This window comes from Leptonychotes weddellii, chromosome 2, assembly GCF_054177405.1.
Source record: "Leptonychotes weddellii isolate Sample4059 chromosome 2, ASM5417740v2, whole genome shotgun sequence".
Taxonomy (NCBI): Eukaryota; Metazoa; Chordata; class Mammalia; order Carnivora; family Phocidae; genus Leptonychotes; species Leptonychotes weddellii.
Window position 1 is genome coordinate 11,024,577 of NC_138370.1, and position 15,949 is coordinate 11,040,525.

Below are 15,949 nucleotides of genomic sequence, written 5' to 3' on the forward strand. Positions count from 1 at the left end.
CAACGTGATCAGGCATACTTCTGTTTATATGAGTACATAGTCTCACATAGTGGTAAATACACATGTAGCTATAAAGTAATGTGATTTGTCTTAAGTGGAATGTGACTATGTTCTTAATGCAGTTCATAAGAGGAAGTTCCAGAACGGTTTTGTGCTGGAAATGGTATGATTAGAATAACTTCCTAGCATCTCAAGATACCTACTTGAAAGGACGGTAATAATCGGTGTTCCTCAATACTTCTATATACATTACAAGTCAATTTCTGTCATCAGAGTCACCATTATGAGTTGGTTAAGATATTTCCTTAATTTCTATTTTTTTAAATTACATGAGGTGACTAGACGGAGACAGAAGACAGGGAAGAGCTAATGTGTAGGTGTGTCTGTGTCCCACTCGTTAGCATATTTGCATCTTCTGATTATATTCTCCTGTTCCGCAGGCATTTCCTATTCAAAACAGGAACAGGGACAACACCACTGTTCAGCACTGCAACCCCAGGATACACAATGGCATCTGGCTCTGTTTATTCGCCGCCTACTCGGCCACTGCCTAGAAACACCCTATCAAGAAGTGCTTTTAAATTCAAGAAGTCTTCAAAGTATTGTAGCTGGAAATGTACAGCCCTCTGCGCTGTAGGGGTCTCCGTGCTCCTGGCAGTACTCCTATCTTATTTCATAGGTAAGAACACAGTTTAACAGTTACTTTGTCTGTATGTCGGGATGTTATATTGTTGTCTTGTTGGTTTTATCCATTTATGTGGCCAAGAAGTATATTACCAGGTTTATTTTCTGGAGGAGGGATTAGCTAATACCGTATCAATCCGCAGAGCGTCTTCAGTAATCTTCGGGCAAATTTGGATAAATAGAAAAGCTGTATTTGCACAAAAAATGAGGTCTTTTCTTGGCCACAGACTAGAGTGTGGACTTGTGTTTGGCGTATCCCTCTTGGAACATGGGTAGGTCTGTGACATCTCATGTACGCACAGTCACTCGTGCACCTGCAGGAAGGGACACGGCGCAGGGGATGACATCTCATGTACGCACAGTCACTCGTGCACCTGCAGGAAGGGACACGGTGCAGGAGTCCCCTTCGATGCGTATTCAATGGGGAGCTCTCCACCACTGTGCCACGTTGCACACCTTCCAGCGAACTCAGCTATCTAAGTGTAAAACTCATCACTCAGCACCGTCGTCTTGCACTCAGAGCAGCTTGCACTCCCATCATCATCCTCTTGCACTCAGCACTCTCCAGAGAACGGGCATCCATAAAACAATGAGTGGCTCACATACTCATTCATAGATGTGGACTTTTCATCTTTTCTGATGTCGTACTGATCATGGTTTTCATTCCATAGTAACCCCCCATAGTTGTAAATAGTGCTTTTCTTTAACTGTTTAATAACATGTATGAGCATCTGGACTATTGGAAATGGCTTTTGTAAATGCCAGAAACGACCACATCAGATTCTGATCTGTTTGTGAGCGTGGAAAAGGCATTCCACATCGAAATGCTAATGGGGTCCACCGAGATTCATCACCAGCGATATGGTTTACCCAACAGGAGCCATAGCCAGTGATGTGTCCTCAAGTTTATAATGCGATTTGTGATGCCCATGAAATTCTAGAACCGAATACAAGTATCACGGAGCCGTATATAGAACAGTATGATGCTTTTGCCGTGAACCTGTTTCTGTCATTCGCTACCATACTCCTTATAAATGATGTATTTGGGGAAGTGAAATAACCATTTTGAATCACAACATTTAAGAGCAATACAGAATTGTAAAGCATAAGGGAATTTTAGAGATAATTGAGTCAGGGATGGCAACTCTGGGGCGTGTTGTATACTGTAACTTCCAGTTCTTTGGCCATGGCAGATATCAGTAATGAATCAGGGCACTCCTTCCCACTGAGTCTGGAGACAGCCTCATTATCCCCATCACTGTGCTTCATACACCGTCTCACAGAGCCACTGTCCGTCAGAGACGAAACCTTCTTGCCATTTTTCAATCTGAGTTAACTCCCTCCTCGTAAAAATGCTCCAGCCAGGTATCACCAGGGTTATTGTCGCTTGGCCAAGATCCCACACTCATGAACCAGCACTACGCTCTTTCATAACTCAAGGTAGATAAGGAATATCACAACAAAAAATCGGTATTCAGAGACAGATTTCTAGTATTCAGCTAGAAAATACCTAGCCATTAAGAGAATCTCTTCTAGTTAGTTGTATAAATTACCTGTATCTGTCAGTGGTGTGCTGCTAAAGAATTTTAAAAGGTTCTGAAATGCACCAGGCATAAATGGGATGTAATAAAATAAGCATACATATTTGTTGGGGATTTTTTTTACCATGGTACATGCCAGACAGATCGAGAACTGTGTGGGGCTGGAAGTCAGGGTCTGTGTTTTTGCTCTGTTGTTAGGCGTCCTTTCTGGTCGCCCTACCAGATGTGCAATATTTGGAATATCAGTTCTTTTTTTTAGAGATTTTTATTTATTTATTTGAGAGAGAGAATGAGACAGAGAGAGAGAGCATGAGATGGGGGAGGATCAGAGGGAGAAGCAGACTCCCTGCCGAGCAGGGAGCCTGATGCGGGACTCGATCCCGGGACTCCAGGATCATGACCTGAGCCGAAGGCAGTCGCTTAACCAACTGAGCCACCCAGGCGCCCTGGAATATCAGTTCTGATACCATGTAGTTTTATTTACAGTGGGTACTAGCAGAAAAAATAGCATTTTTTAAAAAAGATTTTATTTATTTATTTGACAGAAAGAGAGAGAGACAGCAAGAGAGGGAACACAAACGGGGGAGTGGGAGAGGGAGAAACAGGCTTCCTGCCGAGCAGGGAGCCCGATGCGGGGCTCAATCCCAGGACCCCGGGATCATGACCTGAGCCGAAGGCAGACGCTTAACGACTGAACCACCCAGACACCCCGGAAAAATAACATTTTAATATGAGATTAGCTCCCTGTTATTTGTGAGACTTGTCCTCCTTTCAAGGGCCCCTTAGTGAATATAATTAAGTATCAGACTTCTAAGTAAAAACTCAGAATGTTCCTTTTCTTCAAGCTGCCTGTTTTCCTGTTTCGTAATTAGCACGTTATACTTTATTCCACTGTCAGCAACTTGTCCCTCTGATTTTATCCCGCCCCACATGGAAATACACAAATTATATAGTTAATGTACTCAGTTCAACAGGTATTTGTCGAACATTTGTTAGGATCTAGTTCTTGTGCTAGAACTTAAGGTGATGCGATCCAACTGTTCTCTGGCAAAAATTACTTTTATCATCAAAGAATTATCTCAGATTTCCGTTGCTTTAATTAAGTCCAAATATACTTACCATTTTTACTGGTCTTCCTGTACTTAAATGACTAACACACTAATGCAATGATTTTTTCGTTGTAGTTAAAATCAGGTAAAGGATTTGTTCATCAGTTAACACGATACATTTTTTCAGGCCGAAGAGACTGCCTCTACCCTTGAAAACAAGAACAGGGCACTTCTAGTCAGGGAAGGTTGTCCTTTTCTATTGAATGTGGTGTACAGCAGACATAGAGACAAGGGACCCTTGCCTGTCCAGCTTAGATCAGTCTGATAAACCCCAGAATCAATGGGGAGACCGATTTCCTCATCAGATTGACCTCACAACCTTTAACAAAAGGGCAGCCATCCTTACACTTTTTTTCCCCATTCCCTTAGAGGTCCCTTTGCTCATATTGACTGTCAATATAAAGCCAAAGCCTTAAGAAAGAAAGAAAATAAAAAACTTGAGGAATAACTTCTGTTCTTTGTCACCTTCCAGGAAGGTCGTGAGAAGTTAGGAGAATGTAATATTAGCATTTCTCTTCTCTAAGATAAAGTTATCTCAGCGAGTAAAGGTGAATAACTTCTGAAAGGGAGAGAGTGGGGGAGGAGAACAGGCTTTGTTGTTTGTTTTTCCTATTTGTATCAAAATTTCAGAGAATAAGGGAAGAGTGAAAAAGAAAGCGAAAATACATTCCCATAGGTCACTGTGAACTTTTTGCATAGGTAACCACTTGTTAACTTCTTGGTGTATACCCTTCCAGATATTTGTCCATGCATATGGGTACCAGGCTTTCTCACTTATCACTTATTAAATATCATATGTGTATGATCTTATTTAGTGGCTATGTTTAACCAGTTCCCAAAAATGCAGTGACTATTTTTTTACGTGTGTGTGTGTGTGTTAAGTTGATCAAAATTTTTTATTTTTTTTTAAAGATTTTATTTATTTATTTGACAGAGAGAGAGACAGTGAGAGAGGAAACACAAGCAGGGGGAGTGGGAGAGGGAGAAGCAGACTCCCCTCTGAGCAGGGAGCCCGATGCGGGGCTCGATCCCAGGACCCTGGGATCATGACCTGAGCCGAAGGCAGACGCCCAACGACTGAGCCACCCAGCAGCCCTGATCAAATATTTTTAAAAGATTTATTTATTTATTTTGGAGAGAGAGTGAGTGCATATGCAAGTGGGGGAAGGGGCAGAGGGAGAGAGAGAATCCCAAGCAGACTCCCCGCTGAGCACAGAGCCCCACAGGGGGCTGATCTCAGGATCCTGAGACCATGACCTTAGCTGAAATCAAGAGTCACACCTCAACTTACTGAGCCACCCAGGCACCCCCAGAGTATTTTTTATCAGAATAAATTCTTTGAAAGGGTGTACCAAAATAGTGGGTATGTTTTACATTTTGCAAAACCATGGCCAAATTATCCTTTTTGCACAACTACAAATGCTACTTATTATCAATATTTTTGGCCCTTGACAGTCTCAGGCTGAAACATTTATTGTTGTTTTCATTTATTACTGAGTATCTTTTCATAGACATATTGACCATTTCTAGTTCTGTGTGTGTGTGTGTGTGTGTGTGTGTGTGTGTGTGTGAATGGTCTAGTTTCCCCCATTTTTCTACTGGGGCTTTTCTCCCTTTGATTTGCAAGTGTTTATTTAGGGTATTAGTCATTTATCATATGTGCTATATATTTTCCAATTTGTTATTAATTTTGCTCATAATTGTTTTGCCATATACCATACAGAATTTTTTAGGTGATTAAATTTATCAGTTTCTCCCTATAATTTCTTCTTTTTTTGAGAGAGAGAGAGCATGTGAGTGCACAAGCCAGCGGGGAGAAGGGGAGGGACAGAGGGAGAAAGAGAATCTCAAGCAGGTTCTGCCCTCAGCGCAGAGCCCAACATGGGGCTCAATCTCACGACCCCGAGATCATGACCTTAGCCAAAATCAAGAGTAGGACACTTAACTGACTGAACCACCCAGAAGCCCCTCTCTATGATTTCTGATTGTCATGTTATACCTTATAAAGTCTTTATTCACTCTAAAGAGTGTTTTTTAAAATTCACGTAAATTTTCTTCTGGTACTTTTATGGTTTTTCCACAATTATTTTTAGGTCAACATTTTTCTGGGCACTCTGATAGATGTTAGAGGTTCAAATTAGCTTTTTTCCAGAAGCTCATGGTCAAGCGACGTACACAAACACACTTTTAAGAGTACATAATTTCATAGCAACTTGAACCTTATGAACAAAAACTAGAAGAGAAAGGAAGGAAAATACCAATCTCTGACTAAAGATGTTGGGGAAAGACTTGATCTGGCAGGTGATGCCTGAAAGATGAAGAAGAGTTCAGTTCACTAGGTTGGACAACAAAACGGTCAGCAGGAGATCACCTTGAAGAGAGGTCATCGGAAGCAGGGAAAGGAAGAAACGTGAAGTACCCACAGCGGTGCGCGTGGAGTGCTCACAGTGGGCCAGACATGGTGTTTGAAGCCGCATGGGAATTGCCTTATTTAATTTTCACGACACAATGAATTTAATAAGAAGCATCTATCATCCATTTAACAAGAAGAATCTGTCACTTAGGGAGGCACCTCGCCTGGAGTCACACAGTCAATGATGGAAGCTGGATGGGAAAGTGTCGAGGACCCCGCTCTACTATACCGCCTCCCCTGAGGTTTGTAAAGAACTGAAAATAGGGAAGAAATTGAAGATATTAAAGCATAGCAATGAAAAATAATCATTTCTGTTGTTGTTCTTCTTTACATAAGATTACTTTAGTGGTATTCCAGAACACGTAATTTGAAGACAGACTTGCGCTTCGTAAACTTCAGTCTGCCTAGGAATCACCTGGGGATCTTTTTAAAATGCATATCATGACTCAGCAGAACAAAAGAGTATGTGTTTTTTTAAAGGGGGGGAGCAGAAGGAGAGGGAAAGAATCCTAAGCAGCCTCCAGCCCGGGCCTCAACACAGGGCTCGATCTCACAACCCTGAGATCATGACCTGAGCCGAAATCAAGAATCGGACACTTAACCGACTGAGCCACCCAGGTGCCCTGAAGGGTCTGTATTTCAAACGGGCTCTCAGGTGATGCTGCTGTGGTCCATAGACCACACTTTTAGTAGCAAGGCCATAGGCCAGCACTGTCAACTGTTCTGTTTGATGATGGAAACATTCTGTTTCTGCCCTGTCCAATTCAGTAGCCACTAGGCACATTGACTGTTGAGCACTTGAGATATGGCTAATGAACTAAAGAACTGGAGTCTAAATTTTATTGTTGATTAGTTGAAACTCAAGCAGCCACGTGTGGCTAATGGCTACCATTTTGACAGCATAAGTATAGCTGTTAGAAGACTAGCCTAGGTAGGAGATCATGAAGCCCTGTTGGGATAGAGGAGTGAGCAGAATTGAGAAGGTACAGCTGATACATAATAGAATAGATGGGCCATGAGTGATCACACCCCAATTTTAAAAATCAAATGTTCTAAGCATGTACACATGGCAGACTTCTTTTCGGCAGAGTCCCATTATGATTTTCTTTAGATGAATGAACTCCCAATTAAAATCCTCCTTTAATGCATTACTCTTTAAGTTGGTGTATCTTTACACAGTGAAAGTTCTACTGAACACAAAAGTGAAGCTCAATGATAATACTTAGTGATACAGACCTATCAAAAAAATACCTGCCACTTTTTCTGGGCCTGAATTTACTCATTCTTCTTTTTTTCTGTTGTAAAATTAGAAAATTATAAAGATGGGCAGATATCCAGCAGTTGCTCACCAAAGAATGGATAAAAAAGGGATGATCTGTTGGTTACTTTTGCTTCTGTGCACAGTTACGGAATGAGTAAGAACCTTGATTATTCTTTACTCACAGAACGCTCTTTTTCCTGGGTGGGAGCTAACCTGAAATTTTGATGTTGCACACACAGAAAATGCCCAGAAATCTTATCATAAATCATAAACATTATTGAAACATTATTAAGTCAAAATAAATGTTGGAATAGTGATGTTAACACCATTTAAAACTACAACAAAATCAAGTCAAACTTCCAGTGACACCATGAGGGACATTTAGCCTCATTAACATTTCCGTATACTTTTAGGCAGAGTCTGAAAATTCAAATAATTTCCCAGGTAGAGTACCATCAGAAGTATTTGCACATGTTCTTTAAATTTCAGGAAGATGAGAGAAAACAAAAATCTTAACAAATTATATTTTGCTAACATATTTTCTCAATTTTTGGCCCAGTTTATCCCAACAAATAATTCCTTGGACGACAGTTTTTTGTTTTTTTTTTAAATATAACAGCTTTATTGAGATATAATTCACATATCACACAACTTACCCATTGAAAGTATACGATTCAGTATTTGCAGTCTGCAGCCGTCACCACACTCAATTTTAGAACATTGCCATCACCTCCAAAAAGGGTACCCTGTTCTATTAACAGTCACTTCCCATTTCCCTCCAAATGCTCCATAGTCTGTCCCCCCCAACCCCCCCACAAATAACTTTTAAGGGACTGGTTTGTCAGCTCATTTCCTAATAACAAGAAATAACTCAGCATTGTTTTTCTTCTGGACTCCTGACATTTGCTGCTAAGCAAAGAACTACTTGCATTTTCAGTATTCCTTTTCGGTTAAAAAATACATGTTAGTTATTTATTTCCTCTGAACAGCTGCTACCAACCGATTCCTAAAATAGATGTTGTCACATGTCTGCTAAAAAGGCTGTTTAACAACATAAGCATTCCCTAGATCTAGCAAAACATAACCTGTCGAATTTAGGTTCATTGCAGTTATGATTCCGTGGCAGTTATCTGTCCTACTTCTGTGTCGATTTGCATTTTATGAACATTTTTATCTCTCTGCGTACCTTGAAATTGATTATGGTCCTAGCTATATACATGCAACTCGGGGTCAGAGGGAAAACACGCCAGCCTTTTATGCTTCATGAAAAATCAACCATTTAAATATATATGGCAAAATAAAATGTGTTGGGACATTCTTTTTTCTTTTTTGACATGTCTTCGTAATAAAAGTGCTGTTTTGTTAGGTGATAGAACACAGCCAAGCAATGAATTATATACCATTTTTCACTATGGCTTCTTCCCCTAACTCCTGGTTGCATTACATTCAGAAAATGCATTTTGCCTGAGATGGAATGCTAGCTTTTTAATAATACTAATGTGATTTCATCACATTGGAGAAAAAATATGTTGCCTATATTTTAGAGGATTGAAACGTATAAACTAAACATTTTAAATCAATATATCAATATTTTATTTTATCCTTGGCCACATGAAATTAGGACATATTTAAGCCTGATTCAGCGTGGAATGCAGGATTAGATTGGAACGGTTTACCTCTAGAAGAGGAGGAAAATAGTAATACAATAAAGCATACTACCACAGCACTCTGAAGCGAGTCTGTAAATTCGAAAAAGAAAAAAATCTACTAAGAACCCATTCTAGATAGTTGTATTATTTTTTTCCTTATTGAGGACAGCACTTTGTATGAGTGAAATTGTGTTTTCATATATATGTGTGTGTGTATGTGTGTTGTATGTATATATATATACACACACACATATATATCCCTCCAGCATCCACAGAAAGTTTAGCTCTTGTCATATTTGCACTCTATCCTGACTTTCAGTATAAACTATAGAAATTTATAGAAAATATTAGTTTAATTAATTATAGAAAATATTAATTTATAGAAAATATTAGTTTTCTATGTCTGGCATATCATAAAGAAACCTAGTAAAGGTTGAGAGGCCACTTAGAATTTAGTTCCTTTATACTCAAACCTGTATAATTCATCAGTGACTTCTGAATTGAACCTAAAATGTTGTATACTGCACACTCAACTTTTGGACATAATTTTTTGTTGCCTTTTATTAGCACAACATACAAATGTTCAGTTTTGAGTTTATCCTCATATTGTTTATTACTATCCATAAAAGAGAAATCACCACCAATTTCAAGAAATTAATACAAATGTTGGAAATAAGCTCCCCCTCTCCTCCCCCAAAATAACTTATTTTACTCTTAGCTTGATACGGGGTCAGCTAAAGTAAATAATATATGAGAAATACTCTATTTACACAGACTGTTTTTACCATTCAAATATAAAGATCTCCCTGACTTGAAAAACACCCAAGGACAACACCAATAATAAGAGATACCTTTAAACTCCAGTTTCTGCCAGAGATAAATATCTTCTCTGTGAAATACGGTGCTGTTTTCTCTGTTTTAGGCTATCATTTTTATGGAATGTAGCAACATCTCCTGCCTAATGACAAGTGGAAAGCATAATACAATATTTACCATTTCAGCGCTGCATTGCATAAATATTTAATTGGTGTTGAATATGCCATTTGCTTTTACATTAGTGGTACTGAGAGCGGTGTGTTCGGAGAGAAATATCTACATACAGAGGAGTGAAAGGAAAAGTAACTGGCACATATACGATTTTTTATAAACTTGATAGATGGCTAGAAGTTTTAGGAAGGAATTCATCATAAAACCTTTAAGTTCTATTGAATCTATATTCAAACAAAGGTCTCATCCTAGTATAACAGGTAAAATAAAACTCAAATATGTATCCACTCTTTTATTGTTTCTACATACCCTTAGAATGTCTACTGATGCCTCACACCTCGTCTTTCTTCCTTAAAATTGAGGTTCCACTGTTCCTTTGTTAGTGCTTTGTAATGTCACTCTAGAGAAGGAAGTGACCGTCCATTCATCTATCCATCATTCATTCAGTGTTTATTTATTGAGACACTGTGAGAGATACAGCAGTGAACAAGATAACACAGCCCTTGCTCTCTTGGAGATTATATTTCAGGGCATGCAAACAGTGAGCATTTAATTGTCATCCTGAGGGCTATTTAAAAAGGAGAAATGTAGGAGACTAGAGACTGCATAAAAAGCAGAACTTACTGAGTTTGAGCATTAGAAAAAGGTTTTCCTGCTAAAGCCTGAATTAAGTAGGATTATGTGTTTGGACAAATGCTGACGTTAGGACAAATTTTAAGTTTGACCACATAAACCTAAATGTGGCCTCAAAAAAATCAATTCTCAGGAGTATTCTTTTTTAAAGATTTTATTTATTTATTTGACAGAGAGAGACACAGCGAGAGAGGGAACACAAGCAGGGGGAGTGGGAGAGGGAGAAGCAGGCTCCCCGCAGAGCAGGGAGCCCAATGCGGCACTTGATCCCAGGACCCTGGGATCATGACCTGAGCCGAAGGCAGTCGCTTAACCAACTGAGCCACCCAGGTGCCCTCTCAGGAGTATTAAAACCAATATATTGTGACATAATAAAGAAAATCTCGATGTGTCTGAAGGGGAAAAAAAGTGATGATATTCATTTGTTTTCTTTGTTGAGTTAGTATAGCGAGGAACCTATCTTGTAGTTAATACCTAGAAGGGGGAAGAAATGTTACTTTGGAAAGTTGGAGCAACTGGATTTAAAATTGTCACAGAAATTTATGGTCTGTTCTGATTTATTATGGTCTTTCTGATTGTCCCCTTCCCTTAATTGTAGATAACAAACATATATACTTTAAGAGTTTTGTTTATCAAGTATGCCCAGATCGTTTTAAAACTGTTAAAAGAAACAGTATCTGAGTTGTTAATAAACATTCCTGAATACTCTATTAATCTGTTCTGCAGAAATTTAAGAAATATATGCTTCTTGTATTTCAGACGTTGCTGGGAAAAGAAAATCACGTTGCTCTGCATTTGATAACCAAAGAGCTCAGCATGTCCAATTTCCATTACTGAGTTGCACCTAAAATGCATTACTTTGAGACCCTTCCATTGTGCATTTTAAGCACATACCAAACGGAATCAAAGAACAATTAATAGTTTTATCTAGACCCACTTATGTATAATACCAAGATGGTTTTTGAGATAATATTCAGTGTTTTTAAAGATAAGAACTTCCAGTCTTTCCTTCACCTGTTGAATGTCCTCACTGGGGACTTATTCAGGTTTCTAGAGACAGAACTAGTGCTCCGTTCCTGGTGGCGGTCTTCATCAGCAGGGCTGCCATGACATTGGCTGGCTCCCATCCTGGAATTGCCATTTCTCCCTAATACTTGACCTACAGACTGATCTTTCCCTTTCTGCCTTCACTGGTGAGTTTTTTGTCCGCTTCATCACTTTTCATAGGCCTTCTTGTGCCCCTAGAGAAGAGAAAGCCTTCCACATATTACCGTACATTTGCCAGGGCTGTAGAAGGACATCCAAGGCTACCTTGAAGATCACCGCATTTGATTCTAGAATATGGGGCCCTTCATTCTTTTTTTTTTTTAAAGATTTATTATTGGGGCCCCTGGGTAGCTCAGTCGTTTAAGCATCTTCTGTCGGCTCAGGTCATCATTCCAGGGTCCTGGGATTGAGCCCCCCATCAGGCTCCCTGCTCCATGAGGAGTCTGCTTCTCCCTCTGCCTCTGCCCCTCCCCACTGCTCATTCTCTCTCTCTCTCAAATAAATAAATAATCTTTTTTTAAAAAGATTTTATTTATTTATTTGAGAGAGAGCATGCCCGTGTGCACCAATAGGGGAAGGGGTAGAGAGAAAATAACCTTCAAGCAGACCCCCCACTGAGCATGGAGCCCCAGGCCAGGCTCAGTCCCAGGACCCATGAGATCATGACCTGAGCCAAAACCAAAAGTCCGTCCCTTAACCAACTGAGCCTCCCAAGTACCCCAAGGAGGGGAGGGGGAGCTTCATTCTGAGAAAAAAATGGTGCAGGTAGTTTTGCATTTTGCATATTTTCATTTGTTTTTTCATAGGCATTTCCTTGTAATTATGACCAATATCACAGTCAATTTAATTCCATTAAGTTTAGCAATTACTGAATTTCCCTCCTAAACACTGAATTCACAAAGGGAAGACATAGTCTTTACCACGATGATCTCACAATCTTATATGGAAAAATATAATGTCCAATTTACATATCCCATTACAACATATTTTTAGAATACTGTTTATAAGTGCAGAACCTCAAAGCAATAAGATTTGAGTGTTTTTATTTTATTTTATTTATTTATTTGACAGAGAGAGACACAGCAAGAGAGGGAACACAAGTAGGGGGAGTGGGAGAGGGAGAAGCAGGCTTCCTGCTGAGCAGGGAGCCCGATGTGGGGCTCAATCCCAGGATTCTGGGATCATGACCTGAGCTGAAGACAGACACTTAATGACTGAGCCACCCAGCTGCCCCAAGATTTGAGTTTTGTATCCCACCTCTGTTACTTACTAGCTGTGTAATCTTGAGCAAGGTACTTAACCCTCCATAAACTGGAGTTTCCTCATCACTGTAGACAGGATTAGTAATAGTACAGCTCTTGGAAATCTTTAATAAAATAATTAATGTGCCTGATAAAATGGAAGTGCTCAATTAGTGTTAGCTGCTGTTATTATTCCTTATAACAATCTAGTAAATCAAATATTATTATCCACACTTTGTAGAAAGAAAAGTCTTAGGCCCAGAGAATCAGTGGCTTATCCTGTGTTAAAGTCTGAATGTATTTAAACCAGGACCATAATCCAGGTCTTTTTATCTTGAGCCTGGGACTTTTCCCCACTATATCAAGGGCACTGTTTCTCATAAGGATTTCAGAATTTAAAGGTGGTACGTGGACAATAGAATAAATAAGACTGAAGGACAAAATGAGGAATGTACTCCCTTTTGTCTTCTTACCCCATGGTATCTGATTATGTCACAATGAAGGTCTCAGTAGATGTTTGCATGTCATGACCCATCTCTTTCACAAATAAAGAACACTTCTGCTGGCTATCATTTCTATATAGATTTTAATAATGTTGCTTATAGTTTACTCCATTTATTCTTACTGTTGCCTTCTGTTTGTATCAAGAAATGTTGATGTTTTCCTTTAAAGTAGTGCTATAAAATTTTCTTTTAAAATGTATTTAAATTCTTAAGCTAGTCATCTCATGAAAAAAATAAACATATAAATGTAAAAATATATTTTGTTATAAAATAAAAAGACATAGATGGTTCAAATTAAATCATAAAGATGATAAGCACATTTTTTTTTTAAACATGTACAGGAATCATTACTGAGGAGACTGAAAATGCTATCGGTCTCTTTCATTGGGCCTTTTAATTCATTCTAGATCCTTAATCTTTTCATTAACTACATTTGTAGTTTAAGAACTGAACTACATGATGTAGTTAGTGAGCCCATGTGAGTTACATAGCATTTGTACATAAAACCTAACCCGTATTATTTCAATCATTTCAAATAGTCACAGATTTTATCATTATTTTCTATTTTTAGAGTCAAGAAATTTTTAGATGCTTTTTACTACTTCAGAGAAATTCTTTATGATCTTAGAAAAGAATCACATAGAGAGAGAGAAGCAATGCATGTTTAAAGTGGAAAAGTGGGCCACTTATTTCTAGGAGAGGAGCGTGAGACCACCAAATACAAAAGCAGGTTGGCAGTGTGAGCAGGTATCCTGGGGATCAGAGATGACAACTCCCTTTGTATCTTGCTTTGAAATAGATGTCCACAAGTGCTTCATGAATATCCATTAATAATAGTTAAGTTCATAAGTAAGGAAACCTGCTCTCCACGATGGCCCAGATTAATGGGGGGGCAGCTGGAAAACTGGCTTCGGAGGATCTGTTTCCACCTGCGTGATGACACAAGCAGGTCAAGGAAAACTGATAAGATCTGTCAAAGTTACCATCATGTACTAGATACCAGAAGTGGGGAAGCATGGGAGTCCATGCAACAGAACTTGATAAGGGACATGGTGACCCCATTTTTGTTGATGTACGGATGGTGAACAACAAACTGCATGAGCTGGTTGTACCTAGATTCCTGAAGAGTCATTGATTTTGTTTAAAGTTGCCACCTGAGAACCATGCACACATGTGTGCACACGCACACATTCCCAGATCACATTTTCCCTTTCAAATGTAACCGCTTAGAGAAGTGAACTATTTTGAAGGAGCTGTTTTTCTGGATTTTGCCATATTTTTTTAATTTATTTTTTTATGTTCAATTAGCCAACATATAATAATACATCATTAGTTTTTGATGTAGTGTTCAAGGATTCATTAGTTGCATATGACACCCAGTGTTCATAGCAGAAATGTCCACAATAGCAGCCAAGATGCCCCTTCAACAGATGAGTGGATAAAGAAGATGTGATTCATATATACAGTGGGATATGACTCAGCCATCAGAAAGGATGAATACCCACCATTTGCATCGACATGGATGGAACTGGAGGGGATTATGCTAAGTGAAGTAAGTCAAGCAGAGAAAGACAATTACCGTATGGTTTCACTCATATGTGGAGCAAACCATGGGTTTTGCCATATTTTAATATACCAGTTTTCCTCTAGAAATCTCCATGTCCCTAATAGTTGGATCTTTTAATAATGAAGATCAAAGTGTCTTAAAATTTCGAAGACTTATAATTTTCAGATCTATTCTACTACTTTTTCAAAAAGTCAAAACAAGCCGGGGCACTTGGGTGGCTCAGTCAATTGAGTGTCCAACTCTTGATTTTGGCTCAGGTCATGATCTCAGGGTTGTGGGATCAAGCCCCATGTAGGGCTCCACGCTCAGCATGGAGTCTCCTTGAGATTCTCTCTCTGCCCCTCCCCCCTGCTCTCTCTCTCTCTCTCTCTCTCAAATAAATAAATCTTTTTTTAAAAAAGCCAAAACAAGCCAAAGAAAGCTTTATGTTTAAGTAGATTATTAACATACATACACATTTGTCACATAAAAGGAGGAGGTAGCTCTTAAAGCTATTATGGAAGAAAGGAATCCAGATGAAAACTGAGTCAGTACAACAGGCTTTTGAATAATGAGTGGATCCATGCATGGCAAAGCTGCTAATAACTGTCACTAATGAATCTTATGTTACATACATTTTGTGATAACAGCCAAGTCAGTATATTGGCATGTGGGGAATCGTCCACAGATCATGTAAATAATTTCATTGTGTATTTCGAATGTTCTTGAAGTAGGTCCTCTTGCCATATTCCTTAATGTTGACAACTGTTACCTCAAAGTTGATTGATAATGACTGGCCCCTTTGGACAGCCTATCATAATGGTGAACACTTTGTTCTTTCCATGAGATTGGAGAGGGAATGCTTCTTTCATTCAGAGAACAGAACCTGGACATGAGAGAAAACTAATGAAACATTAGGAAAACAGCCTGTTTTCAAAGTCCTGACTTAATTCCCTTGGTGACAGACACAGCAGCTTGATTTTCATAAGCCCTGTCAGCTTCAGCGTTGGCCGTCAGCACACAGGTAGAATAACTCTCCTCAACAGCATCCTTCAACGTGTGATAACGAACTTACATAGTGAAGAAAGAAAAAGTGCAATGCAATTTAGAAGTGGAATTTTTAATGTACATTTAATTTGCAAAAGAATATGAGTCAGATATTCTAGCAAATCCACATAACTGAATCACTGTCCCGTCAAGACATTTCGATAGCCAAAGTGATTCTACCTTCCCACTAATGCCATACAGTCAAAAAAAGAACAGAAAGGAAAAATACACAGTGTGGATATATAAAATATCAGCAGCCACTCCTTGTCTCCTTTCCCCTCTCCCCCC

At 39.0% G+C, this 15,949-nt stretch overlaps 1 protein-coding gene across 3 annotated transcripts in view; it reads left to right on the top strand.

The window, feature by feature from the left end:
- The first annotated feature begins 442 nt into the window (after positions 1 to 442).
- The window catches only part of LOC102739309 (teneurin-3), a 163,706-nt gene continuing 148,199 nt past the window's right edge, over positions 443 to 15,949 (top strand). For all 3 annotated transcript variants that reach the window (XM_081807280.1, XM_081807289.1, XM_081807295.1), the window contains exon 1: positions 443 to 679. In XM_081807280.1, the coding sequence (XP_081663406.1) occupies positions 508 to 679 (172 nt within the window). In that variant the 5' untranslated portion in view covers positions 443 to 507. The remainder of the gene's footprint in view (positions 680 to 15,949) is intronic.